The sequence below is a fragment of the Dermochelys coriacea genome, chromosome 2, assembly GCF_009764565.3.
Source record: "Dermochelys coriacea isolate rDerCor1 chromosome 2, rDerCor1.pri.v4, whole genome shotgun sequence".
In the NCBI taxonomy this organism is placed as follows: Eukaryota; Metazoa; Chordata; order Testudines; family Dermochelyidae; genus Dermochelys; species Dermochelys coriacea.
Window position 1 is genome coordinate 195,487,617 of NC_050069.1, and position 22,319 is coordinate 195,509,935.

The 22,319-nt window shown below is 41.0% G+C and overlaps 1 protein-coding gene across 2 annotated transcripts in view; it reads right to left on the reverse strand.

Annotated features, from left to right (window-relative positions):
- Positions 1-11,206, reverse strand: part of GPD1L (glycerol-3-phosphate dehydrogenase 1 like) — a 42,768-nt gene extending 31,562 nt beyond the window's left edge. The window contains exons 1-3 of one of the 2 annotated variants that reach the window (XM_043508989.1): positions 10,961-11,128; positions 4,776-4,835; positions 1,030-1,207 (exon numbers count right to left, since the gene is read on the reverse strand). In XM_043508989.1, the coding sequence (XP_043364924.1) occupies positions 1,030-1,207; positions 4,776-4,835; positions 10,961-11,013 (291 nt within the window). In that variant the 5' untranslated portion in view covers positions 11,014-11,128. Of the gene's footprint in view, positions 1-1,029; positions 1,208-4,775; positions 4,836-10,960 lie in introns of both variants that reach the window. The other variant, XM_038388601.2, reaches the window with a different exon arrangement.
- Positions 11,207-22,319: the final 11,113 nt, after the last annotated feature.

Here is a 22,319-nt window from a genome sequence, read left to right on the forward strand (position 1 = left end):
TTGAGGCAATGATAATCCATCAGCAATTCCACTGGACTGGTCACATTGTCCAGATGCCAGACCATTGCCTCCCAAAACAGGTCCTGTTCTCTCAGCTGAAAGAAGGGTACAGTAACATGGATGGATAACGGAAGCGATATAAGGACTTACTGAAGGACAACCTAAAAAAGTGTAATATTGACATTGACACTTGGGAGACACTTGCTCAGGATTGCTTAAAATGGAGTGAAGTCCTACGTGATGGTCTCCTGCATTTTGAACTTGTTCGTCAACAAGCTGAAGAGGACAAGAGGTGCAGAAGGAAGGAGAGACAGACTTCCAGTCATGGTCAACAGCCTCCTGCTGAGCCTGAAAACATCTGCCCTCATTGCTATAGAGCTTGTGGTTCAAGGATTGGCCTTATTAGCCACCTGAGGAGCCGTAACTCCCATGGAAGATGATCATACTTGGTAACAAGTCATCGCCCATCATCATCATGATATTGTCATTTACACCAGTGCAAACTGAGTGAAAAATGCCACCATTTAGCTTTGGCAGCACTTTACACTGGCATAAATGACTACTAAAATGAACAGCCTATATCTAATTCAATTCAGCTTTCAGTAGTGAACTTCCAGAGGGTCTGAAATCCCACCTTTCTTCCAAACTTGCCAGTCAGTTCCTTCCCAAAATTGAGGCCAAATCTTTATGCTAGTTATTGGCAAAGGCATTAATATTTCTATTATTTTCACGTTTGCATATATACACAATATAGCATATGGGTGCCATAAAGTCACTGAAGGGGCAAATCTATTACAAGATTATGTTAGCTATCAACTACCTTAGAGAGCTCAGCTGTTTGGAACCCTTGATTGTGCCCACATCATTAACAAAATAGTTGGAGTTTGATAAAATGTGAATGAGACAAACTCCTACCTCACTTTTGAGTATAAACAATTTATATATACACACACACACACACACACACACACACACACACACACAATCTATATCTACATATATAGGCCATGTTTAGCTTCCAAGTCTTACCACATTTTCTGGCAGCTTGTATCCAGGGAGATATTTTACATTTTCATGTTCATTATTTATGATATCTGTCAGTTTTCTCCCATTAATATTTTCCTCAAAGACCCACATTTTCACTGTGGAAGCAAACTTTTGCATATTTTTTACATTATTGCCTATTATTTTGGCAACAGCAGAGCCCCTGTAGGAAAGAAAACAGAAAAAGAAGATATTCTAAAATTATAGTAATGTTCTGGGGAAAAAAGTTCACTTAACACACACACACACACACACACACACACCATCCTACCCACACCCAAAATACCCAGGCAATTGGTCCAATTACTGTCTAAAAATTTGAACTAGGAAAATGGGGCGGGGGGGGGGAGGAATCAACTAATCATTCATATATTTTGCTTTTGCTCAAACAAATACAGTCAGAAAAGAGCTCAGTAGACTGAAACATTTACTCATACCCCTCTAATTGCTGCTTCTGCTCATCAGACATCCAGGGGGAGTTCAATAATTTCATATGCACAAATTCAAAAGGATTATATTTTTCAATGCAGTGGTAAGAAGCTACACACAACTTCTAAATAACTCAATTCAATTTAAAAAAGAAATTATGGTCAGCAAATTTTGTAAAATCATCTTCCCTGTGGTGAGAAGATTTCTTTTGGCAGGGGGCACTAACCCATCAATTTCTGAAGAACATCAACATTTGTTTAAGACCAGAAGTGAAGATTATAGCATCTATAGTGTGACATTCTTCCAAATGTGAACTGATGCAGTGCCATCTTCCTGAGTTTGCAGACAAACACTTTCATTGCTGCTCATATATCTTTTTTCCTCCCAAACAGCAGCAGATTAAAATTAACAAGATTCTAGAGTCAAATCTCAGATCTCTGTCCTGAATTAATTTACTTTGATTATGGAGTTAGAAAAGGGAGTGAAAATTAGCTTTTAAGACTTAGGAATTAAAATAGAGAGGGACTTTGATCTAATGGCCAGAACATAGGAGTGGTAGATGAGTTCAGGGTTCTTTGCCTAGTTTGGTCACCAACAGTCTGTGTTACTGTAGGCAATTTACCTCACCAATCTATCTTTTCAGTTTTCCTGTCTCTGCAATGGAAATAATATTTAATATATCACAAGGTGTGTTTGTGTGTAAAGTGTTTTGAGATTCTTGGATGGAAGGGGGTATAAAAACATGAAGGTTGTTTTTTTTTTTAGTACTATATTTAAATAAAGACTGTTAAATTTCTCTCTTCCATCTTAATCTCCACTAAGTATTTTGTAAACAGTTTAGAGAAATACAGTGTTAATTCTAGCTCAGCCTAAACGTGCACATGGTTTTTGTTTTGTTTATTTGTTGTACTGTGCTATACACTGACTAGTATGAAGTCTTTTCATTAGGGCTGTCAAGCGATTAAAAAATTAATTGCGATTAATCTCGCAATTAAAAAAGTTGAACACAATTACATGATTAATCATACTTTTAAACAATAGAATACCATTTATTTAAATATTTTTTGGATATTGTCTAAATTTTCAAATATATTGATTAAATTACAACAAGAATACAAAAAATGTACAGTGCTCACTTTATAATTTTGTTTACAAATATTTACACTGTAAAAATAGTATTTTTCAAGTCACCTAATACAAGTATTGTAGTGCATATCTTTATCATGAAAGTTTAACTTACAAATGTAGAATTATGTAAAAAAAAAATCTGCACTCAAAAATAAAACCATGTAAAACTTTAGAGCCTACACATCCACTCAGTCCTTCTTCTTGTTCAGTCAATTGTTCAAACAAGTTTGTTTACATTTGCAGGAGATAATGCTGCCCGCTTCTTGTTTACAGTGTCACCTGAAAGAACAGACATTTGGATGGTACTGTTGTAGCCAGCATCACAAGATATTTACATGTCAGATGCACTAAAGATTCATATGTCCCTTTATGCTTCAACCACCATTCCAGAGGACATGCATCCATGCGATGACGGGTTCTGCTCGATAACTATCCAGGGCAGTGCGGACCAACAAACGTTCATTTTCATTATCTGAGTCAAATGCCACCAGCAGAAGGTTGATTTTCTTTTTTGGTGGTTCGGGTTCTGAAGTTTCCGCTTCAGAGTGGTGTTCTTTTAACTCTTCTGAAAGCATGCTCCACACCTCATCCTTCTCAGATTTTGGAAGTCAGTTCAGATTCTTAAACCTTGGGTCAAGTGCTGTAGCTATCTTTAGAAATCTCACAGTTGTACCTTCTTTGTGTTCTTTGAAATCTGCAGTGAAAGTGTTCTTAAAATGAACAACCTGTGCTGGGTCGTCATCCAAGACTGCTATAACATGAAATATATGGCAAAATGCAGGTAAAACAGAGCAGTAGACATGCAATTCTCCTCCAAGGAGTTCAGTCACAAATTTAGTTAGTTTTTTTTTTTTTCCTTCCTTCCTCCCAAGGAGCAGCATCAGCACGGAAGCATGTCTTCTGGAATGGTGGCCAAAGCATGAAGGGGTATACAAATGTTTAGCATATCTGGCATGTAAATTCCTTGCAATGCCGGCTACAGAAGTGCCATGCAAATGCCTGTTCTCACTTACTGGTGACATTGTAAATCAGAAGAGGACAGCATTATCTCCTGCAAATGTAAACAAACTTGTTTTTCTGAGCAATTGGCTGAACAAGAAGTAATATAAAGTGAGCACTGTACACTTTGTATTCTGTGTTGTAACTGAAATCTACATATTTGAAAATGTAGAAAAATATCCAAATATATTTAATAAATTTCAATTGGTATTCTATTGTTTAACAGTGCAATTAAAAGTGTGATTAATCGCAATGGATTTTAATCATGTTTAATTTTTGTTAGATAATTGCGTGAGTTAACTGTGATTAATTGACAACCCTACTTTGCATATGTGCAGTATGTACTGTTCACACCACAAGTTCCATTTTGTTTAAAGTTAGATGGTCTGGACTTTCTCTTTTCCTTCTTAAACTGTAATAAGAATAAGCTGGTCATTCATTTTTTGTGTTCAGGAAGACCTGAAATGTGGCTTCTCTACTTCCTATTTCATTGTAATGTTACAAGAACTGAACTAGAAGTAAGTTGGGCAAAGTCACAAGAATGACACCAGGAATCTAAATGCCATAAATAGAGTGAGATAGCAACTCCCCACCCCTGTTTTAACCAACACACAAGTCAGCACACTCAGACTTCCTACAATTGATAACATGGAATCTGAAGTCCATTCCTCACCTTGGGTTGACCTAGAGTGCATTCATGACATTACCAAGCAAAATAATTGGTATGCTTACTGATTTGTTTCTAGTAAGATACTTCTGGCAGCATTGGTCAACCTGTAATATTTTGTGCCTATAGTAGTTCAATTGCACAGGAAAATCCAGTACATGCTTCTCAATCACAACAGGAACACCTTCCAAGTGAAAGCTAACAGCACTCAGATCATTAAACAAGGTAACTCAATTTCAAAGGGCAATATTCCTCCTTGGTGCAAGTGCAAAGTTCTGGCCAGGAACAAAGACCTGTTTAATACAGGGCTCTGGGATTCTTTGCGGTGGGAGGGTCCTAGAGTTCAGGCTGCAGCTCAAGCCAGAACATCTACACCACAGTTAAACAGCCCCTGAGTCCAAGCCCCATGAACCCAAGTCAGCTGGCACAGGCCAGCTGTGGGTTTTTAATTGGAGTGCTGTGTAGACATACCCAAAGAGGGCAATTGGGGACTATCAAGGTAACTCACCAGGATGCAGTGCTGACTTTTTTTTTTAAATGACATTGTAGTAGAAGGAAAGTGTGGAAACTGTCAGAAAGAAGTAGGTGAAGTAGGATACAGGGGGTTCAGTTTGTTAATCATTAGAGTCCATCTAAAGAGCCCTATGTTACAGGTAATTTGAAACGTGGCAGAAATCCACGAGAGGTGCTGCAGTATGAGATTTTGGGGGGGCACTTCTTTCTCCTATGCAAAGTTACTAAAATTCTTGAATGTTGTATTTTGTGCAGGGTGGATAAAAATGATTTTTTTAAAAAAAATCTAATCAGATTTTTTTATTTAAATCGGATTTTTTTTTTAATAAAATGCTTTTTGAGGAAAACACTCTCAAGATAGTTTTTATTAAAATGGATTACAGCTCAAAGATCTCTCATCATGGAATAGGGATTATAAATTCTAATTCTATAGTATGAGACAATATATTTATGTAATGTTTAAAAAAAGTTTTGTAAATAAGTTCCAATAGTTCATGGATTAGGGACCCAATTTTATTGGGTTCCAAGGGCTTCTGTACAGGTTATTTAGGTTAATCTTTCTATCTGCCCAGTGTGACCCAGTGCTCAGTCTAGAAGATACCATCAGAGATGCTTAGTTTTGCAGTTCTCAAACTGTGAATGTGTGTCACCAGAGATAACATGCTTGTTAATAGCAAAATGTTTTTAAATATATAGGAGGTGAGAAATAACAGATCTCAACCCTATTGTCCCTCTGCATATTTGTGTACACAGAGTCAATCCTTTACCTCTCTCTAAAAGTACAAAGTTTCAAAAATTTCAATGAATAGAAGATTGTTGCATGTGGAATAGATCTGGACAAGAAGAAGAAGTCTGGAGATAAATGTGAGAAGGGAGGGACAGGCAGTAGAAATAAAAGTGAAACTGTTTGAGCAGCATATTCAAGAAGTCTTGAGGTCTTTCTGGATGCGGCCTTCATTGATTTGAGCTCTACCATACCATTGTCTCACTATAATGGCAGCAGGCCGTAAAAGAGACCCAGTTTGGGAATATTTTAATGAAGTTCCTCTACCTGTGCTTAAGAAAGGTATGCATGCAAAATGCAAACAGTGCAACAAAGAAATGCAAGGCCAGGTTGCCCAAATGAAACAACATAATGAGAAAAAAGAAAAGGAGTACTTGTGGCACCTTAGAGACTAACAAATTTATTAGAGCATAAGCTTTCGTGAGCTACAGCTCACTTCATCGGATGCATTATGGAATGCATCCGATGAAGTGAGCTGTAGCTCACGAAAGCTTATGCTCTAATAAATTTGTTAGTTTCTAAGGTGCCACAAGTACTCCTTTTCTTTTTGCGAATACAGACTAACACGGCTGCTACTCTGAAACCTGTCAACATAATGAGAAGTGTTCCTTCTCAGGAGAAAGCTGTGCTGAAGATGATGAAAGGAACATGCAGGATCTTCAGGTTGGTGAACTTTTTTATTTCATACTACTTTCTTAAGGACTGCCTCTCTTTCTTCTGGATTATTCTTGAATTCTCATGTTTGAGCAAAAAAAAATAGTTGTTACTCATTAAGACCAGGATACAGTCCACCCAACAGTGCAGATGTTGTAGGCAAATTGCTGGATAAAGTGTATGAAAGAGAAATTGAGCAGTGTGCCAAAGGTCTAGAGGGTAAAATTGTTAACCCGAGTCTTGATGGGTTGAGCAATGTCCACGATGATCCTGTTGTATGTGCTTGTGTGACAAAAAAAGAAGGGAATGTCTTCCTTACAGAAACAATTGATACATCAGGAAATCAGCAGAATACTTACAAGTAGCAGCAGTAAAAGCTATAACAAACTGAGGAAAAAAAAAATTCAAATGTCCTAGTACACAGTTTGGTCACAGACAATGCTGCAAATGTATCCAAAATGAGAAGAAATTATTTAGAAGAGAGTCCCAAGCTAATAACATACAGTTGCAGTGCTCATTTGATGCACCTCCTAGTTAAAGACTTCAGTGTTCCAAAAATACAGGCTAATGTTGTTGAAATTGCAAAATACTTCCATAACAACCACTTTGCAGCAGCTGCTCTGAAAAAAACTGGGAGGAACCAAGCTAACTCTCCCACAAGACGTGCGATGGAACTCAACAGTGGACTGTTTTGAGCCCTATATCAAGAACTGGCCAAATTTGATGACAGTTTGTGAAAAAAATCGTGAAAAAAATAGATGGCATTTTCACAGCCAAAGTTCTCAACATTGGGCTTAAGAGAAATGTTGAACACATGCTGAGTACCCTGAAGCCAATTGCTGTAGCCTTGAACAAAATGCAGAGAAATAGCTGTTTTATTGCTTGATGCTGCAGAAATTTGGAAGGAACTGAGTGAGATCTTAAAAAGAGAAATATGCAATGACAGAGTTAAATTACAAGCATTAAAAAAACGAATGGGACAAGCACTATCTCCAGCTCATTTTCTTGCAAATATTCTCAATACTCAGTACCAGGGTCAAACCTTAACTGCTGAAGAAGAGGAGTTGGCTATCACATGGACATCCAGCAATCATCCCTTCATAATGCCAACTATAATAAACTTCAGAGCTAAGGGTGAACCATTCAAGAAATATATGTTTGCTGATGATGTTTTAAAGAAAGTCACACCAGTGAACTGCTGGAAGTCACTTAATCACTTCAACAGTCTCTGAATCTAAGTGCTTATCTCACTTTTAACAGCAGTAGCTTCTTCTGCCGGTATAGAAGGAATATTTTCTTCCTTTGGCCTCATTTGTTCCAACCTGAGAAACTGTTTGGGACCTGAAAAAGCAGGCAAGCTTGTTTTTCTTTTCCAGAATATGAACAAACAGGAAAATGAAGGTGAAGACGACCGAGTTAGCTGCAGAAGCCAATATTTTAAGTTTCTCATGTTGACTTGGCTGACAGTCAATTTAATTGTTTTTTAATAGTTAAATGAAATATTTTAAACAATTTTAACAAAAACAAACCTGATTTTAAAAAACTTAATGTTTAACTAAATTCAAAAATTCATATGCTTGTTTTGTTAAAATATTATATGTTTGCTGTTGAAGAAAAAAATCCAGAATGCACCGTAATGTTGTGTTAGTTAAATAAAACAATTTTAAATGTGTGTCTGGTGGTGGTCTCCTCCTAATACAGCATGGCAAGAAAATCCTCCTAATATTAATGATTAACCCATTGAATTGGAGATAGTTCACCTCCCAGTGACTTCAAAAAATCTGCTTTAATTACCTATTGGTAAATGAAATAACCAAATAATCATTCATTTTCTGATATAGCTGTAAAACTAATCTGAAAAGTTTTTTCAAATAAATCACTGTTTAAAAATATATAGTGTGTACCTTTTAAAAATCTACATCTATCTCTGAGTTGTGAAATATATTTATTAAAGTTATAAAAATCAACAAGAATGCACTTATATGTAGAAATCCATGATTAAATCGAGTTTTCCTGACTAGTGATTTAAACCATGATTTAAATCAAATTCACCATGATTTTGTGTCATCATGCATGTCAAGTTTGCACAATCAAATGAATTAAGCTCCATTCCTGCAAATGGTCTTGAGTTCAAAAGAGTACTCACATGCATAAACAAACTGCTTCTTGTAGCACTGCTATTCCTTTAATCTAGACTTTAAAAAATATATATATAAAAACAAAACAAGATCCAAGACATAAAAGATCCTGAACAAGACCCTGATCCAGCAAACACCTACACCTATGAGTATTTCTACTGAGTTCATTATTCATAAGCATTTGCAGAATCAGGGTATTAGGCCCCAGTTCATGGCAGCACTTAAATACATACTTAATTTTAAGCATGTGATTAAGTACTGCATTGAACTGAGATGCTTTCCTGAATCAGGGTCTTAGTCAAGATCTCTTACTTCTTGATTCTTGTGGGGAGGAAAAGAAATAATCTGGATTATAGGAATACTTATGATGAAATAAGTGGTTAGAAAATAGTTGCTTATCAAAACATTTCCTAGATTAAAATATTTTTCTTTCATTTTTCTTTCTTCTATCTCTTTATAGACAACTTACTTTCCCTTTAAGTGATGTGTGGCAAACTGTTATCCCAATAAATTTGTCCCAAAAGATAATGACCATTCCTACCACCAAAAGCACAATCTCTTCTTCTCACAATTTAGCAGATACGATTAATTTTGCCCTCCAAATATCTGTCAGCATATACATGGGCCAGCAGACACATGGAACGAGCAGGCAGACGCCACTGTGCTGCCAGTGGTGGGTGGGGCCCCAGGCCATTATAAATCGCCCGGGGGATGCACAGTGGGGGGTGGGGGGGCACCCAGGGTCTGCAGCCGGGGCCAAGGGAAAGACCTGGCCCCAAAATTGCTGGAGCCCCGTGGACCACATTGTGGAGGTTCTCAGGCTGCAGATGGCCTGCAGGCAGGGAGTTTGAGACCCCTAATGTAGGGAATTGAAGTCCATCTGACCTCAACTCCCCTTTCTTGATATTAAGAGATTACTGATACAGTATACTGTTCAGTGTCCTGTAATTCATCTGGAAAGATGCACTGGCAAACAATTTGTATGAAAGACACTATATAAAATACATTTATATTTCATCATTTTGGGGGCTGAGTTCTTCAAAGCTAAAATCTTTCAGGCAACATAATCAGCTGAAAATGTGTAAAATCTTTAAAGTCTTTGCCAGCTGATATCAGAACTGATAGAAGTGGGCACACAACAGATGCCAGATTAAAAATAGCCTTTTGTAACTTCTGTACAGAAAAGTTTAATTTACATGGGGAACAAATCAGTGTGCCTGATTCTCTAATTTGTTATACCACTGACTTTCAGGGGAGCATCTGATGAAGAACTAGAGTAATAGAAAAAAGAAAAAGGAGTACTTGTGGCACCTTAGAGACTAACAAATTTATTTGTTAGTCTCTAAGGTGCCACAAGTACTCCTTTTCTTTTTGCGAATACAGACTAACACGGCTGCTAATCTGAAATAGAGTAATAGAGTGCGGGATCAGGAGCAGTGTGGCCAAAGTTTGCTCTTCCTGTATGGTTGGGACAACGCTGTCCCGTTCTTTCTCTTGAAAGTTAACAGAAGTAAAATACATCCTAATTAAACTTAAACACACACATCATAAAACAAAGTGACTCTACAAAAACAAACACCGCATCCTGGATTTTCCACAAATTGACAACCAGATTTGGAAAGATTCCCAGAAGCAATACACGAAGTAGGTTTAACTGAAACTAGAGCTGCGCAGAACACCTTTGGCCAGATTTTGCAAAAATGAAACCCAATGGGTGGTTCTTATCCCCTAAAGTTCTGCCGGGATTGGGAGGGGGCAGAGTATTAGGGCAAGCGGTGGTGGAGTCTCCCTCACTAAACTACCTATTATTTATCCAGCACAGCAAGTGCCTTACAGACACGTCAGAGTCATTACACAAAGTAAAACTATTTCCCCATGTTATTTCTCCCCCCCGCCCTCCACTGTTCCTCAGATATTCTTGTTAACTGCTGGAATTAGCTTACCTTGCTTGTCACCATGAAAGGTTTTCCTCCTTCCCCCCCTGCTGCTGGTGATGGCTTATCTTAAGTGATCACTCGCCTTACAGTGTGTATGATAAACCCATTGTTTCATGTTCTCTGTGTGTGTGTATATAAATCTCCCCTCTGTATTTTCCACCAAATGCATCCGATGAAGTGAGCTGTAGCTCACGAAAGCTTCTGCTCCAATAAATGTGTTAGTCTCTAAGGTGCCACAAGTCCTCCTTTTCTTTTTGCGTATACAGACCAACAGGGCTGCTACTCTGAAACCTGTCAGAGACAGCGGATCTGCTTCTCCCCGGGCTTGCACCTTGCTGCAGACATTTACACCCCCTTCCAGAACGGTACCACCGCTTCTCTGCGTGCAAGCCCGAGAGCATCAGGCGCGGTGGCCTTGCCACAGAGCTTCCCGAGGCGGGCAAACCCTCCACCCCTACAGGGGGAAGGCTGCACGCCCAGGCGTAAAATCCATCCCCACAGGGCAGAGAGCGCAGAGCGGCTCCGGCCGACGCCCTCTCCACGCGTTGGCTTCTCCGCCCCCACAAGAGGCACGGCCGGGGGGGGGGGCGGGGGGCAGGCGAGGGGCACGGCCGTAGGCGCCACAAGCTAGGGCGCGCTGCGCTGCGCTGCGGGCAGCCGCACTCACCAGTTCCCCGAGCCCACGATGCAGACCCTCAGCGGCGCCGAGACCAGAGCCATGGCGGGCGCTGCACCGCTCGCCTCGCCGCCGGCTCTCCGCAGGCTGGGGCAGCAGCGGCGAGCGCCTCCCGCCCCTGCACCGGAGAGAAAGCCCGGCGCACGCCGCCCGCCCTTCGGGGCTCACACGCTGCCGCTCCCGCGGCTTGCTGGGAGCTGTAGTCCACGCCCCGGCGCGGGTGCAAAGCTGAGTACATTGGCTTCCCAGGGCGCCCTCTGCGTGCAAGCCGGGCGCTGGAGGGCGGGGCGGGCAGGATGGTCTCGTGTACATCCTTTCCCAGAGCAGGGGGCATGTTCATTCTTGGAGCTGGGGCGTCAAGAGCTTCCTCTCCCCCAAAACCAGGCAACCAATCAAGGTCTCATGTCATCTGTTGGCCAAGGAGAGCAGGATGGGGGGAGGGGCTCCCTTTTTCAACCAGGGTGATAAGTTGTCCTGGTGGACAGAGGCTGCCCCAAGATCAGGGCTGGTTTGGTTATTACCTAGAAACAGGCGTTTTGCCCTCTTTTCAAAGTATTAATATAGTTGGATACTAAGATAAGAGACGACTAAGGGAGGTGTGATAGAGGTCTATAAAATCATGAATGGTGTGGACAAAGTGCATACAGAAATATTATTTATCTTTTCCCAGAATACAAAAATCAGGGGTCACCCCCTTAAATTAGTTGATAGCAGGTTTAATACAAATAAGAGGAAGTACTTTTTCACACAGCGCACAAATAACTGGGTTCAAAAAAGCATTAGGTAAGTTCATAGAGGATAGGTCCGGCGATGGCTATTAGCCAATATAGTCAGGAATGTAACCCCATGCTTCCAACCCCAGGAGTGTAAACCTCTTGACTGCCAGAAGCGGGGGGGGGGGGGGGGGGAGAGAAGACAAGGGTGCATCACTCTAACTGCCTAGTTCTGTACACTCCACCTGAAGTTCTGACACTGGACACTGTCAGAGACACGATACTGGGCTGAATTGACCATTGGTCTGACTCAATTTAGCAGTTCTGATGTTTTCATTTTACATTCATATAGTGCCTTTCATCTCAAAGAATCCCCAGATTCATTACAACATATGGTGCAAGGGCCATCCCTTACAGATCCAGATGCAGTACTGGGGCCTATAAATACAACACCAATGAAATGCAGCCATCTCTGGGGCAAGGGGTGACAAATGTTTATCAAAAAACATTCAACACAACGGTGAAGAAAAAACATAGATTGGCCAAGGCCACCTGAGGAGACCCCTGCTCTTACAGAAAGTGCTATAAGATCTTTTATGTTCAAGCACAGCAGATACTTTTTAGGTCTCATCTGAAAGAGACATAGAATGCCTGGTACCCACTTCATTGCTGTAGCTCAGAAAGCAGAAGGGCTGGGATTTGAACCTGTAATTCCAGGAGGTCCATGCTTGTCAAGCACAAGAGTGATACACAGTTTCGTATGCTGTGCTTAATGTAAATCAGATAGAGGGAGAGAGTAAAACACAAAATGACCATTATGTAGTCTTCTGTCTGAAGGATATGAAACTAAATATTTGCTATGTCTAAGTGGTTCAGTGCTCCATTTTTGTTTTGTTTTGTGAAGTTGTTCATCCACTATTTTCCCCTGGGTCCTTCCTCTCATTTCACTCATGCTGATGAAAAAGACCTCATGGAATAAATGTCGCAGTATTGGTAAGGACAGAGACAATTTCCATGAAAGCTGATAGAGAGCCTTAAGACCACTCATTTAGTTCCAAGTTAGCTCCTGTGTACAATCTGTGCTTATCTAGCTCAATTTGTTTTAGATAGTCTAGATATTTCTAAGATGCTCTGACATCTCAGTGCTTATGAGAAGCTGTCTCTTTGTCAAATCCCCTAGTCAAGGATCCAGGGAGAGAAACCAGATTCAGTTTTGAATGAATAGAACCCTGCACCACCAAAAAAATGTAACTACACAAAAAATGTAGGAGGATTAACTATAACAGAGGACTGTTTCATTTGACATTTATGTCTGTGTTGGCAAAGCAAATAATTAAAGACCAATAAGTAACTATTTGGAAAACTGAGGTTAAGGGAAAGTCACATTTGTCATTGAAAACAAAACTACGCATAACATTATCATAAAACACTACCATGAGTACAGCATCACATTTTCCTCATAATTTTGTTCTTTTGTGTTCTCTTTCCAAAGTGTGTGTTCAGTGCAAGATCTTAATCTCTTTTTATGTTTAAATGCCTAATTATGTCACTGGAAGCTATTAAAGTGTTGAAACACCCAAAAATGTAGTTTAATTCTCCAGCTGGTTTTTTAAACATTCCTCCTTAACACAGGCCATTGTGCGACAGTGGAAAATGCCAGAGGTGTGTGACTTCTTTAAGAAGATAATCTCTATAGCTCAGCTATGTGTGCGGATTAGGTAGAAGAGAAGAGGGTTATAGGATGGCTTCTGGGGAATGAAGATGATTATTTAATATTTTTATAAGCCACCACAAACTTGTGCTAGGCACCTTATGGACATATATGAAGAGAAAGTCCCTGCCTGAAGAGTTTGCACACCAAACAGAAAGAGAGAGGAAGGGATGAATTAACTGAACACAGGAGTAAGCATCGGTCTGGTTAGTTCCACAATTTTTGTCTGATTTTTGTTCTTAATAGTTCCATTCCTGCAAGATGTCAGGAATCTCTTAGAGAGCAGGGGCACAGTAAGGCTAGCAAGGGCCAAGAGCTGCAAACAGTTTTGAGACTGTGTCTACACTAGAGAGCTTACAGCGGCACAGCTGTATCAATGCAGCTGTGCCACTGAAAGATACCCTGTGTAGCTGTTCTCTGCTGAGGGGCGAGAGCTCTCATGTTGACATAATTAAACCACCCCCAAAGAGCGGCAGTAGCTATGTCGCTGGGAGAGCACCTTTTGCTGACATAGCGCTGTCCACATTGGCACTTCTGCCAGTGTAACTTATATCGCTCAGAGGTGTGTTTTTGTCACACTCCTGAGCAACATAAATTATACCGACAAAAGTGCTATGTAGACAAGCCTGACACTTCCTCCCAGCCCAGGCTCACCAACTCCCTCCCTCAACCACCCATTGCCTCCACCTCTCTCACATAATCTACTGTCCCACCTACAGATGCTCCATGTTCCTACATTCTCTCATTCTATAATCCCTTAACTCATTTATGTATTTAAATGCTTTCTCTATATTCACCTCTTCATCTCCACTCTTGTCCCAATCCACCTCTCCCCCTTTGGATGACTATCCATTCTGTGTTTTAAGAGATTACAAGAATTTGGTGCCCAATGTTCCATAACTCACACCCATTAAGGAGCTATTGAGAAGAAATTTATTGTCATTCACTGTGATACAAATTAGAATTCCTTACCATGGATGAACATTGTGAGGTGGTGTCCTCTAAAAAATAAGCTGTTCCTCTTGAGCATCCTCTCAGCAGCACCATACAGGTATAGGACAAGACAAGCAGGTGTCTAGCAGTGCCTACACTGTCCTGATCCTGGAATCCATGTGGCAACTTGGCCTCCCTTTGATCCAAGTTTCAAGGTTTTCTGTGCCTCCTCCTAGCCCAGATCTGTCCATCTCTAGCTAGAGAGGGCTTTTAAAGAAGAAATGTTAGAAGCGTAATTGAGCTTAAAGAAGAGTAGGCATTATTTATTTAGACCATGTCTACACTCTGGAGCCTATACCAAAATAGCTAGACACAACCTACACCTGCTGAAGTGAAGAAACAGATTGACAGAGCCAGAAGAGTACCCAGAAGTCACCTATTACAGGATAGGCCCAACAAAGAAAGTAACAGTATGTCACTAGCTGTCACCTACAGCCCCCAACTAAAATCTCTCCAGCACATCATCAAGGATCTACAACCTATCCTGAAGGATGATCCCTGACTCTCACAGATCTTGGGAGACGTCCAGTCCTTGCTTACAGAGAGCCCCACAACCTGAAGAAAATACTCACCAGCATCCACACACCACACAACAAAAACACTAACCCAGGAACCTATCCTTGCAACAAAGCCCGTTGCCAACTCTGTCCACATATCTATTCAAGGGACACCATCATAGGACCTAATCACATCAGCCACACTATCAGAGGCTCGTTCACCTGCACATCTACCAATGTGATATATGCCATCATGTGCCAGCAATGCCCCTCTGCCATGTACACTGGCCAAACCGGACAGTCTCTACGCAAAAGAATAAATGAACACAAATCAGACGTCAAGAGTTATAACATTCAAAAACCAGTCAGAGAACACTTCAACCATCCTGGACACTCAATAAAAGTCACAATTATTCAACAAAAAAAACTTCAAAACCAGACTCCAATGAGAAACAACTGAACTGGAATTAATCTGCAAACTGGACACCATTAAATTAGGCTTGAATAAAGACTGGGAGTGGATGAGTCACTACATTAACTAAAAACTATTTTCCCATGCTAATTTTCCCCCTTCTGTTACTCACAGCTTCTTGTCACCTGTTTGAAATGGGCCATCCTGATTATCACTACAAAGGTTTTTTTTTTCCCCTGCTGATAATAGCCCACCTTAATTGATTGGTCGGTTAAGAGTTGGTATGGCAACCCCCATTTTTTCATATTCTCTGTATATATCTTCCTACTGTATTTTCCACTGCATGCATCTGATGAAGTGGGCTTTTCCCCACGAAAGCTTATGCTCAAATAGATTTGTTAGTCTCTAAGGTGCTACAAGTACTCCTTGTTCTTTTTGTTGACAGAAGCATTCTTCCTTGTTGTGTTTACTCTAGCATAGCTACATCAGTGGAGGGTGAAATTTTCATGTCCTTAAGCAATGTAGCTATGTTGACCAAAATGTTAAGTCTAGATAATACTTAGTCTTGCCATGAGTGCAGGGGACTGGACTAGATGACTTCTCGAGGTCCCTTGCAGTCCTAGGATTCTATGAAGTCTAAACCAGGCCTTAGTATCTGTAGCCATTTTCCTGCAGAACAAAGACTACATGCGATTCTGGCTAAGGATTTTAATCAACCGGACTTGGATCCTGAGATAGCCTTTCCTCTAGGATGCAGACTACATGAAGTTTCCTACTGAAGATTTTAACGAAACTAGACTTGGATCCTTCCTGAGATAAACTGTAATGTACTAGCTAGTGTGTATGTGTATCACTGCTCTAGTTGGATAGAACGAATGCCAATCCCAGGTATCTGTCATTAACCCAAATATTATTACAGTTAGGGAGATTCTCCTTTAATTCACGTGATAGTACTCTGTGCTTCTGGGATAGAAGAAACCTAAGTTTCCTCTTCATTTATTAATATGAAATCGTGAATGGACACAAAATATATTACCTCAGGCACCTTGTCACTTTAATATCCTGGGACCAACACTGTATACATTAAATTGAATCAGGTACACCAATGCATATATTTGGAATGCAAAGTGCAGGGATCAGAGACTATCTGCTGGTTTATTTTAAGAAAAATAAATTCATTTAATCATGCATGTGCTGGTGTAGAGTTAATATAGCATGTCCAAGAAGAATAAGAAATAGTGGGAGAAAGGCTCTCTGCTTTAAAATGGAAACGTATAGTTGGAGTATGTTGCCTTTTCGGCTCAGCTAAGCTGCAGCTCGGAATGGTTTGCTGAAACACAGTTTTAAGCATTGAAGTCACATGTGTATAAAGTAGGGTTGTCGATTAATGACTGTTAACTCATGATTAACACAAAAAAATTGTGATTAAAAAAATCATGATTAATCACACTGTTAAACAATAGGATACCATTTAAAATTTATTAAATATTTTGGATGCTTTTCTACATTTTCAAATATATCAATTTCAGTTACAACACAGAATACAAAATGGACAGTGCTCACTTTATATTCTTTTTTATTACAAATATTTGCACTGTAAAAATGATAAACAAAATAAACAGTATTTTTCAGTTCATCTCATACAAGTAGTGTAGTGCAATTTCTTTATCATGAAAGTGCAACTTACAAATGAAGGGATATTTTTTTGTTATATAACTGCACTCAAAAAACAACACAACATGGGCATCAAGTTTCTAATCTGCTGGAGGGTGCTCCCCCCCCAGTTCCGCACAGGCCCTGCCCCACTCCACCCTTTCCCCCAATGCCCCACCCCCACCCTGCTTCTTCCCACCCGAACCCAGTTCCGCCTCCTCCCCCGAGCGCGCTGCGCCCTCACTCCTCTCCCTCCCCCCCCAGCGCCTCCTGACGCTGCGAAACAGCTGATTTTCAGCAGGCGGTAGGCACTGGGAGGGAGGGGGAGACGCTGATTGGTGGGGCCCACCAGCAGGCAAGAGGCACTGTGGGGAGGGAGAGGCGCTGATAGGGGGGCTGGCGGTGGGTGCTAAGCATGTACCATTTTTTCTCCCGTGGGTGCTCTAACCCCGGAGCACCCACGGAGTTGGCGCCTATGCAAAACAATGTCAAACTTTAGAGCCTACAAGTCCATGAAGTCCTACTTCTTGTTCAGGCAATCATTAAGAGAAACAAGTTTGCTTACATTTATGGGAGATAATGCTGCCCACTTCTTAATTACAATGTCACCTGAAAGCGGGAACAGGCGTTCGCATGGCACTGTTGTAGTTGGCGTCGCAAGGTATTTATGTGCCAGATGTGCTAAAGATTCATATGCCTCTTCCCCATGCTTTGGCCATCATTCCAAAGGACATGCTTCCATGCTTATGATGCTCATTAAAAAATAATGCATTAATTAAGTTTGTGACTGAACTCCTTGGGGAAGAACTGTATGTCTCCTACTCTCTTTTTACCCACATGCCGCCATATATTTCATGTTATTTCAGTTTCGGATGATGACCCAGCACATGTTGTTCGTTTTAAGAACATTTTCACTATAAATTTGACAAAATGCAAAGAAGATACCAATGTGAAATTTCTAAAGATAGCTACAGCACTCGACCCCAGATTTAAGAATCTGAAGTGCCTTCCAAAATCTGAGAGGCATGAAGCATGCTTTCAGAAGTCTTAAAGAGCAACACTGATGAGGAAACTACAGCACCGAACCGCCAAAAAAGAAAATCAACCTTCTGCTGGTGGCATCTGACTCAGATGCTGAAAATGAACATGCCATCGGTCTGCACTGCTTTGGATCGTTATCGAACAGAACCAGTCATTAGCATGGACGTATGTCTTCTGGAATGGTGGTTGAAGCATCAAAGGGACATATCAATTATCTTCTGCAAATGTAAACAAACTTGTTTGTTTGAGTGATTGGCTGAACAAGAAGTAGGACTGATTGGACTTGTAGGCTCTAAAGTTTTACACATTGTTTTATTTTTGAATGCAAGGGTTTTTTTTGTTTTTTTAACATAATTCTACATTTGTAAGTTAAACTTTCATGATAAAGTGATGGCACTACAGTACTTGTATTGGGTGAATTGAAAAATACTATGTCTTGTTTTTTTACAAAGCAAATATTTGTAATAAAAATAAAGTGAGCACTGTATACTTTGTATTCTGTGTTGTAATTGAAATCAATGTATTTGAAAACATCCAACATGTAGAAAACATCCAAAAATATTTAAATAAATGGTATTCTATTATTGTTTAACAGTGTGATTAATTTCGCGATTTATTTTTGTAATCGCCCAATTAATCCAATTAATTTTTGAATCGCTTGACAGCCCTAGTATAAAGTTCATTTTCTGCACAGTGAAAATACAACTTTGTGGTTGAAATATTGACCCACATTCTTCTCATAGTTATATGGATCATGCAGCCATCTTGAACCCACATAGCCAAGAGCAGGATTAGACCAAATGATACCTTTTCTAAATTGCTGATCTTTGTACCAAGATACTGATCCTGCTAACTTTTATCATTTGAGCAGTCCCAGGGACTATTCACATGAACAGAGTTATGCAGGATCATGGGATAAGGCCTTAAAAAGTTGTAAACAACAGAAGAATCATTTAACACCCCCCTGTGACACTGCACCCCATATTCTTCATAGAAATATTGCTGTGATCTGAATATGGCATAATTAAGATATGTTTTATGCAAGATGGGTCATGTGAGGTGTCAAGGCTCCTTCCCCACTCTGAACTCTAGGGTACAGATGTGGGAACCTGCAGGAAAAACCCCATAAGCTTATTTTTACCAGCTTAGGTTAAAACTTCCCCAAGGTACAAACTATTTTACCTTTTGTCCCTGGACTTTATTGCTGCCACCACCAAGCGTCTAACAAATATAACAGGGAAAGAGCCCACTTGGAAATGTCTTTCCCCCCAAAACCCGCCCCCAAGCCCTTTCCTGGGGAAGGCTTGATAAAAATCCTCACCAATTTGCATAGGTGAACACAGACCCAAACCCTTGGATCTTAAGAACAATGAAAAAGCAATCAGGTTCTTAAAAGAAGACTTTTAAATGAAGAAAAAGTAAAAGAAAAGAATCACCTCTGTAAAAATCAGGATGGTAAATGCCTTACAGGGTAATCAGATTCAAAACAGAGAATCCCTCTAGGCTAAACCTTAAGTTACAGAAAGACACAAAAACAGGAATATACATTCCATTCAGCACAACTTATTTGATCAGCCATTTAAACAAAACAGAATCTAACACATATTTAACTAGATTGCTTACTGACTTTTTACAGGAGTTCTGACCTGCATTCCTGCTCTGGTCCTGGCAAAAGCAACACAGACAGAGAGAACCCTTTATTTCCCCCTCCTCCAGCTTTGAAAGTATCTTGTCTCCTCATTGGTCATTTTGGTCAGGTGCCAGCGAGGTTGTCTTAGCTTCTTAACCCTTTACAGGTGAAAGGGTTTTTCCTCTGGCCAGTAGGGATTTAAAGGTGTTTACCCTTCCCTTTATATTTATGACACGCCCCCCCCAACATCACAGATAGAGTGAAACGCTGGCTGTGATTTCTTCCTGGAACTCTAGGAGAAAACAGAGTTAATAAGACACATGCACCTCTAAATATACTACCAAGTATATAAAGACTAACAATATTTTCCACATCTCAAGGATGATTTTAACCAGTTGATTCTGGGAAACTTTCACAGGAGAGTGCATCAGCCACATTGTTAGAAGCTCCTGAGATGTGTTGTACATCAAAATAAAAATCTTGGAGAGCTAAACTCCACCGAATAAGTTTTTTGTTATTTCCCGTGGCTGTATGAAGCCACTATAGCGCAGCATGGTTGGTTTGCAGGTGGAAACGCTGTCCCCAAATGTATGGGCGTAGCTTTTGCAGAGCGTAGACAATGGAGTAACATTCTTTTTCACTGACTGACCAGGCTCAGACAGCTTCTTGCTGAGAAACGCTACAGGGTGGAATTCTTGATCTGGTCCTTCCTGCGTTAAAACTGCTCCCATACCATGCTTGGACACATCTGTGGTTACTAGGAACAGTTTGTCAAAGTCTGGGGCCCTTAGCACAGGGTCAGGCATGAGTGTCGCTTTAAGCTGGTTAAAGGCCTTCTGACACTCTTAGGTCCACTGAACGGCATTTGGCTGTTTCTTTTTGGTTAGGTCTGTCAGTGGGGTGGCGATTTTGCTGTATTGCGGTACAAATCGCCTGTAATATCCGGCCAAGCCTAAAAAGGATTGGACCTGTTTCTTTGACTTTGGGACAGGCCACTTTTGGATAGCATCCACTTTGGCCTGTAGGGGGTAGATAGTTCCTTGACCCACCTGGTGTCCAAGGTAAGTCACTCTGTTTAGGCCTATTTGACACTTCTTAGCCTTAACAGTTAGTCCTGTCTCCTTTATGCACTCAAAGACTTTTTGTAGATGTTCCAGGTGTTCTGCTCAGGAATCTGAAAATATGGTCACATTGTCAAGGTAGGCGACTGCATATTCTGCCAATCCCACTAGGAGACCATCCACAAGTCTTTGGAAGGTGGCAGGTGCATTCCACAGCTCGAAAGGGAGTACATTAAATTCATACAGCCCAACATGTGTGGTGAAGGCTGACCTTTCATTGGCGGATTCATCTAGCAGTACCTGCCAGTACCCCTTGGTTAACTCCAAGGTAGAGATGAACTGGGCCCGTCCCAGTTTCTCTAATAGTTCATCTATAACGCGAGTTAAAGCGTTTAGCTTACGGTAGTCCACACAGAAACGTATCTCCCCATCTGGTCTGGGAACTAGAACCACTGGAGATGCCCATGCACTGCCAGAGGGACAGATTACCCCCATCTGTAGCATATCCTGGATCTCCCGTTCTAAGGCAGTTTTAGCTTGAGGAGACACTCGATAAGGTTGGACTTTAATTGGGTGAGCATTACCTGTGTCAATGGAGTGGTATGCCCATTCAGTCATTCCTGGTGTGGCTGAGAACGTCGGCGCGTAGCTAGTGCACAGCTCCTTGATCTGCTGTCACTGCATAGGCCAAGGGTCATAGAGAGGTTCACCTCTTCCACGCCACCAGCACTTTTCCCTTTGTAGTAGACACCTTCAGGCTACTCAGCGTCAACTCCTCCCTGGGCTGTAAACTGACAAACCTTTAATTCTCTGGAATAAAAGGGCTTTAGAGAATTAATATGGTAAGCCTTAGGCTTTCGGTTGGAGGTGGGGAATGCTATGAGATAATTAACAGCTCCCAGGCGCTCCTGGACTGTGAATGGCCCTTCCCATGACGCTTCCATTTTATGGACCTGGAGCGCCTTTAAGACCATGACCTGGTCCCCTACTTTGAGGGAACGCTCTCTGGCATGTTTATCATACCAGGCTTTTTGCTCTTTTTGAGCATCCTGTAGGTTTTCTTTAGCAAGGGCTAAAGAGGTTCGGAGGGTGTTTTGTAGGTTGGTTACAAAGTCCAGAATGTTAGTTCATGGAGAAGGTGTAAACCCCTCCCATTGCTGCTTCACCAACTGTAATGGCCCCTTAAGCTCGTGGCCATATACAAGTTCAAATGGTGAAAACCCTGAACTGGAATGTGGTACAGCTCTGTAGGCAAAGAGCAACTGCTGCAACACTAGGTCCCAATCATTGGAGTGCTCATTTATGAATTTACATATCATGGCCCCCAAAGTCCCATTAAATTTCTCCACCAGGCCATTTGTTTGATGATGGTAACCAAGTGATTCACCCCATGAGCTTCCCAAAGGCTTTCCATAGTTCCTGCCAGGAAATTAGTTCCTGCATCTGTGAGGATGTCTGAGGGCCAACCTACCCTGGCAAAAATGTCTGCTAGTGCCTGGCATACACTTTTAGCCCTGGTGTTGCTTAGAGCTAATGGCTTCCGGCCATGAAACGGCAACCAGAGGACCCCCGGAGGGCAGACTGGAATCCACCCAACAGCTTCAAGAATGGGAGAACCAAAGAACAAGATAACATCTGG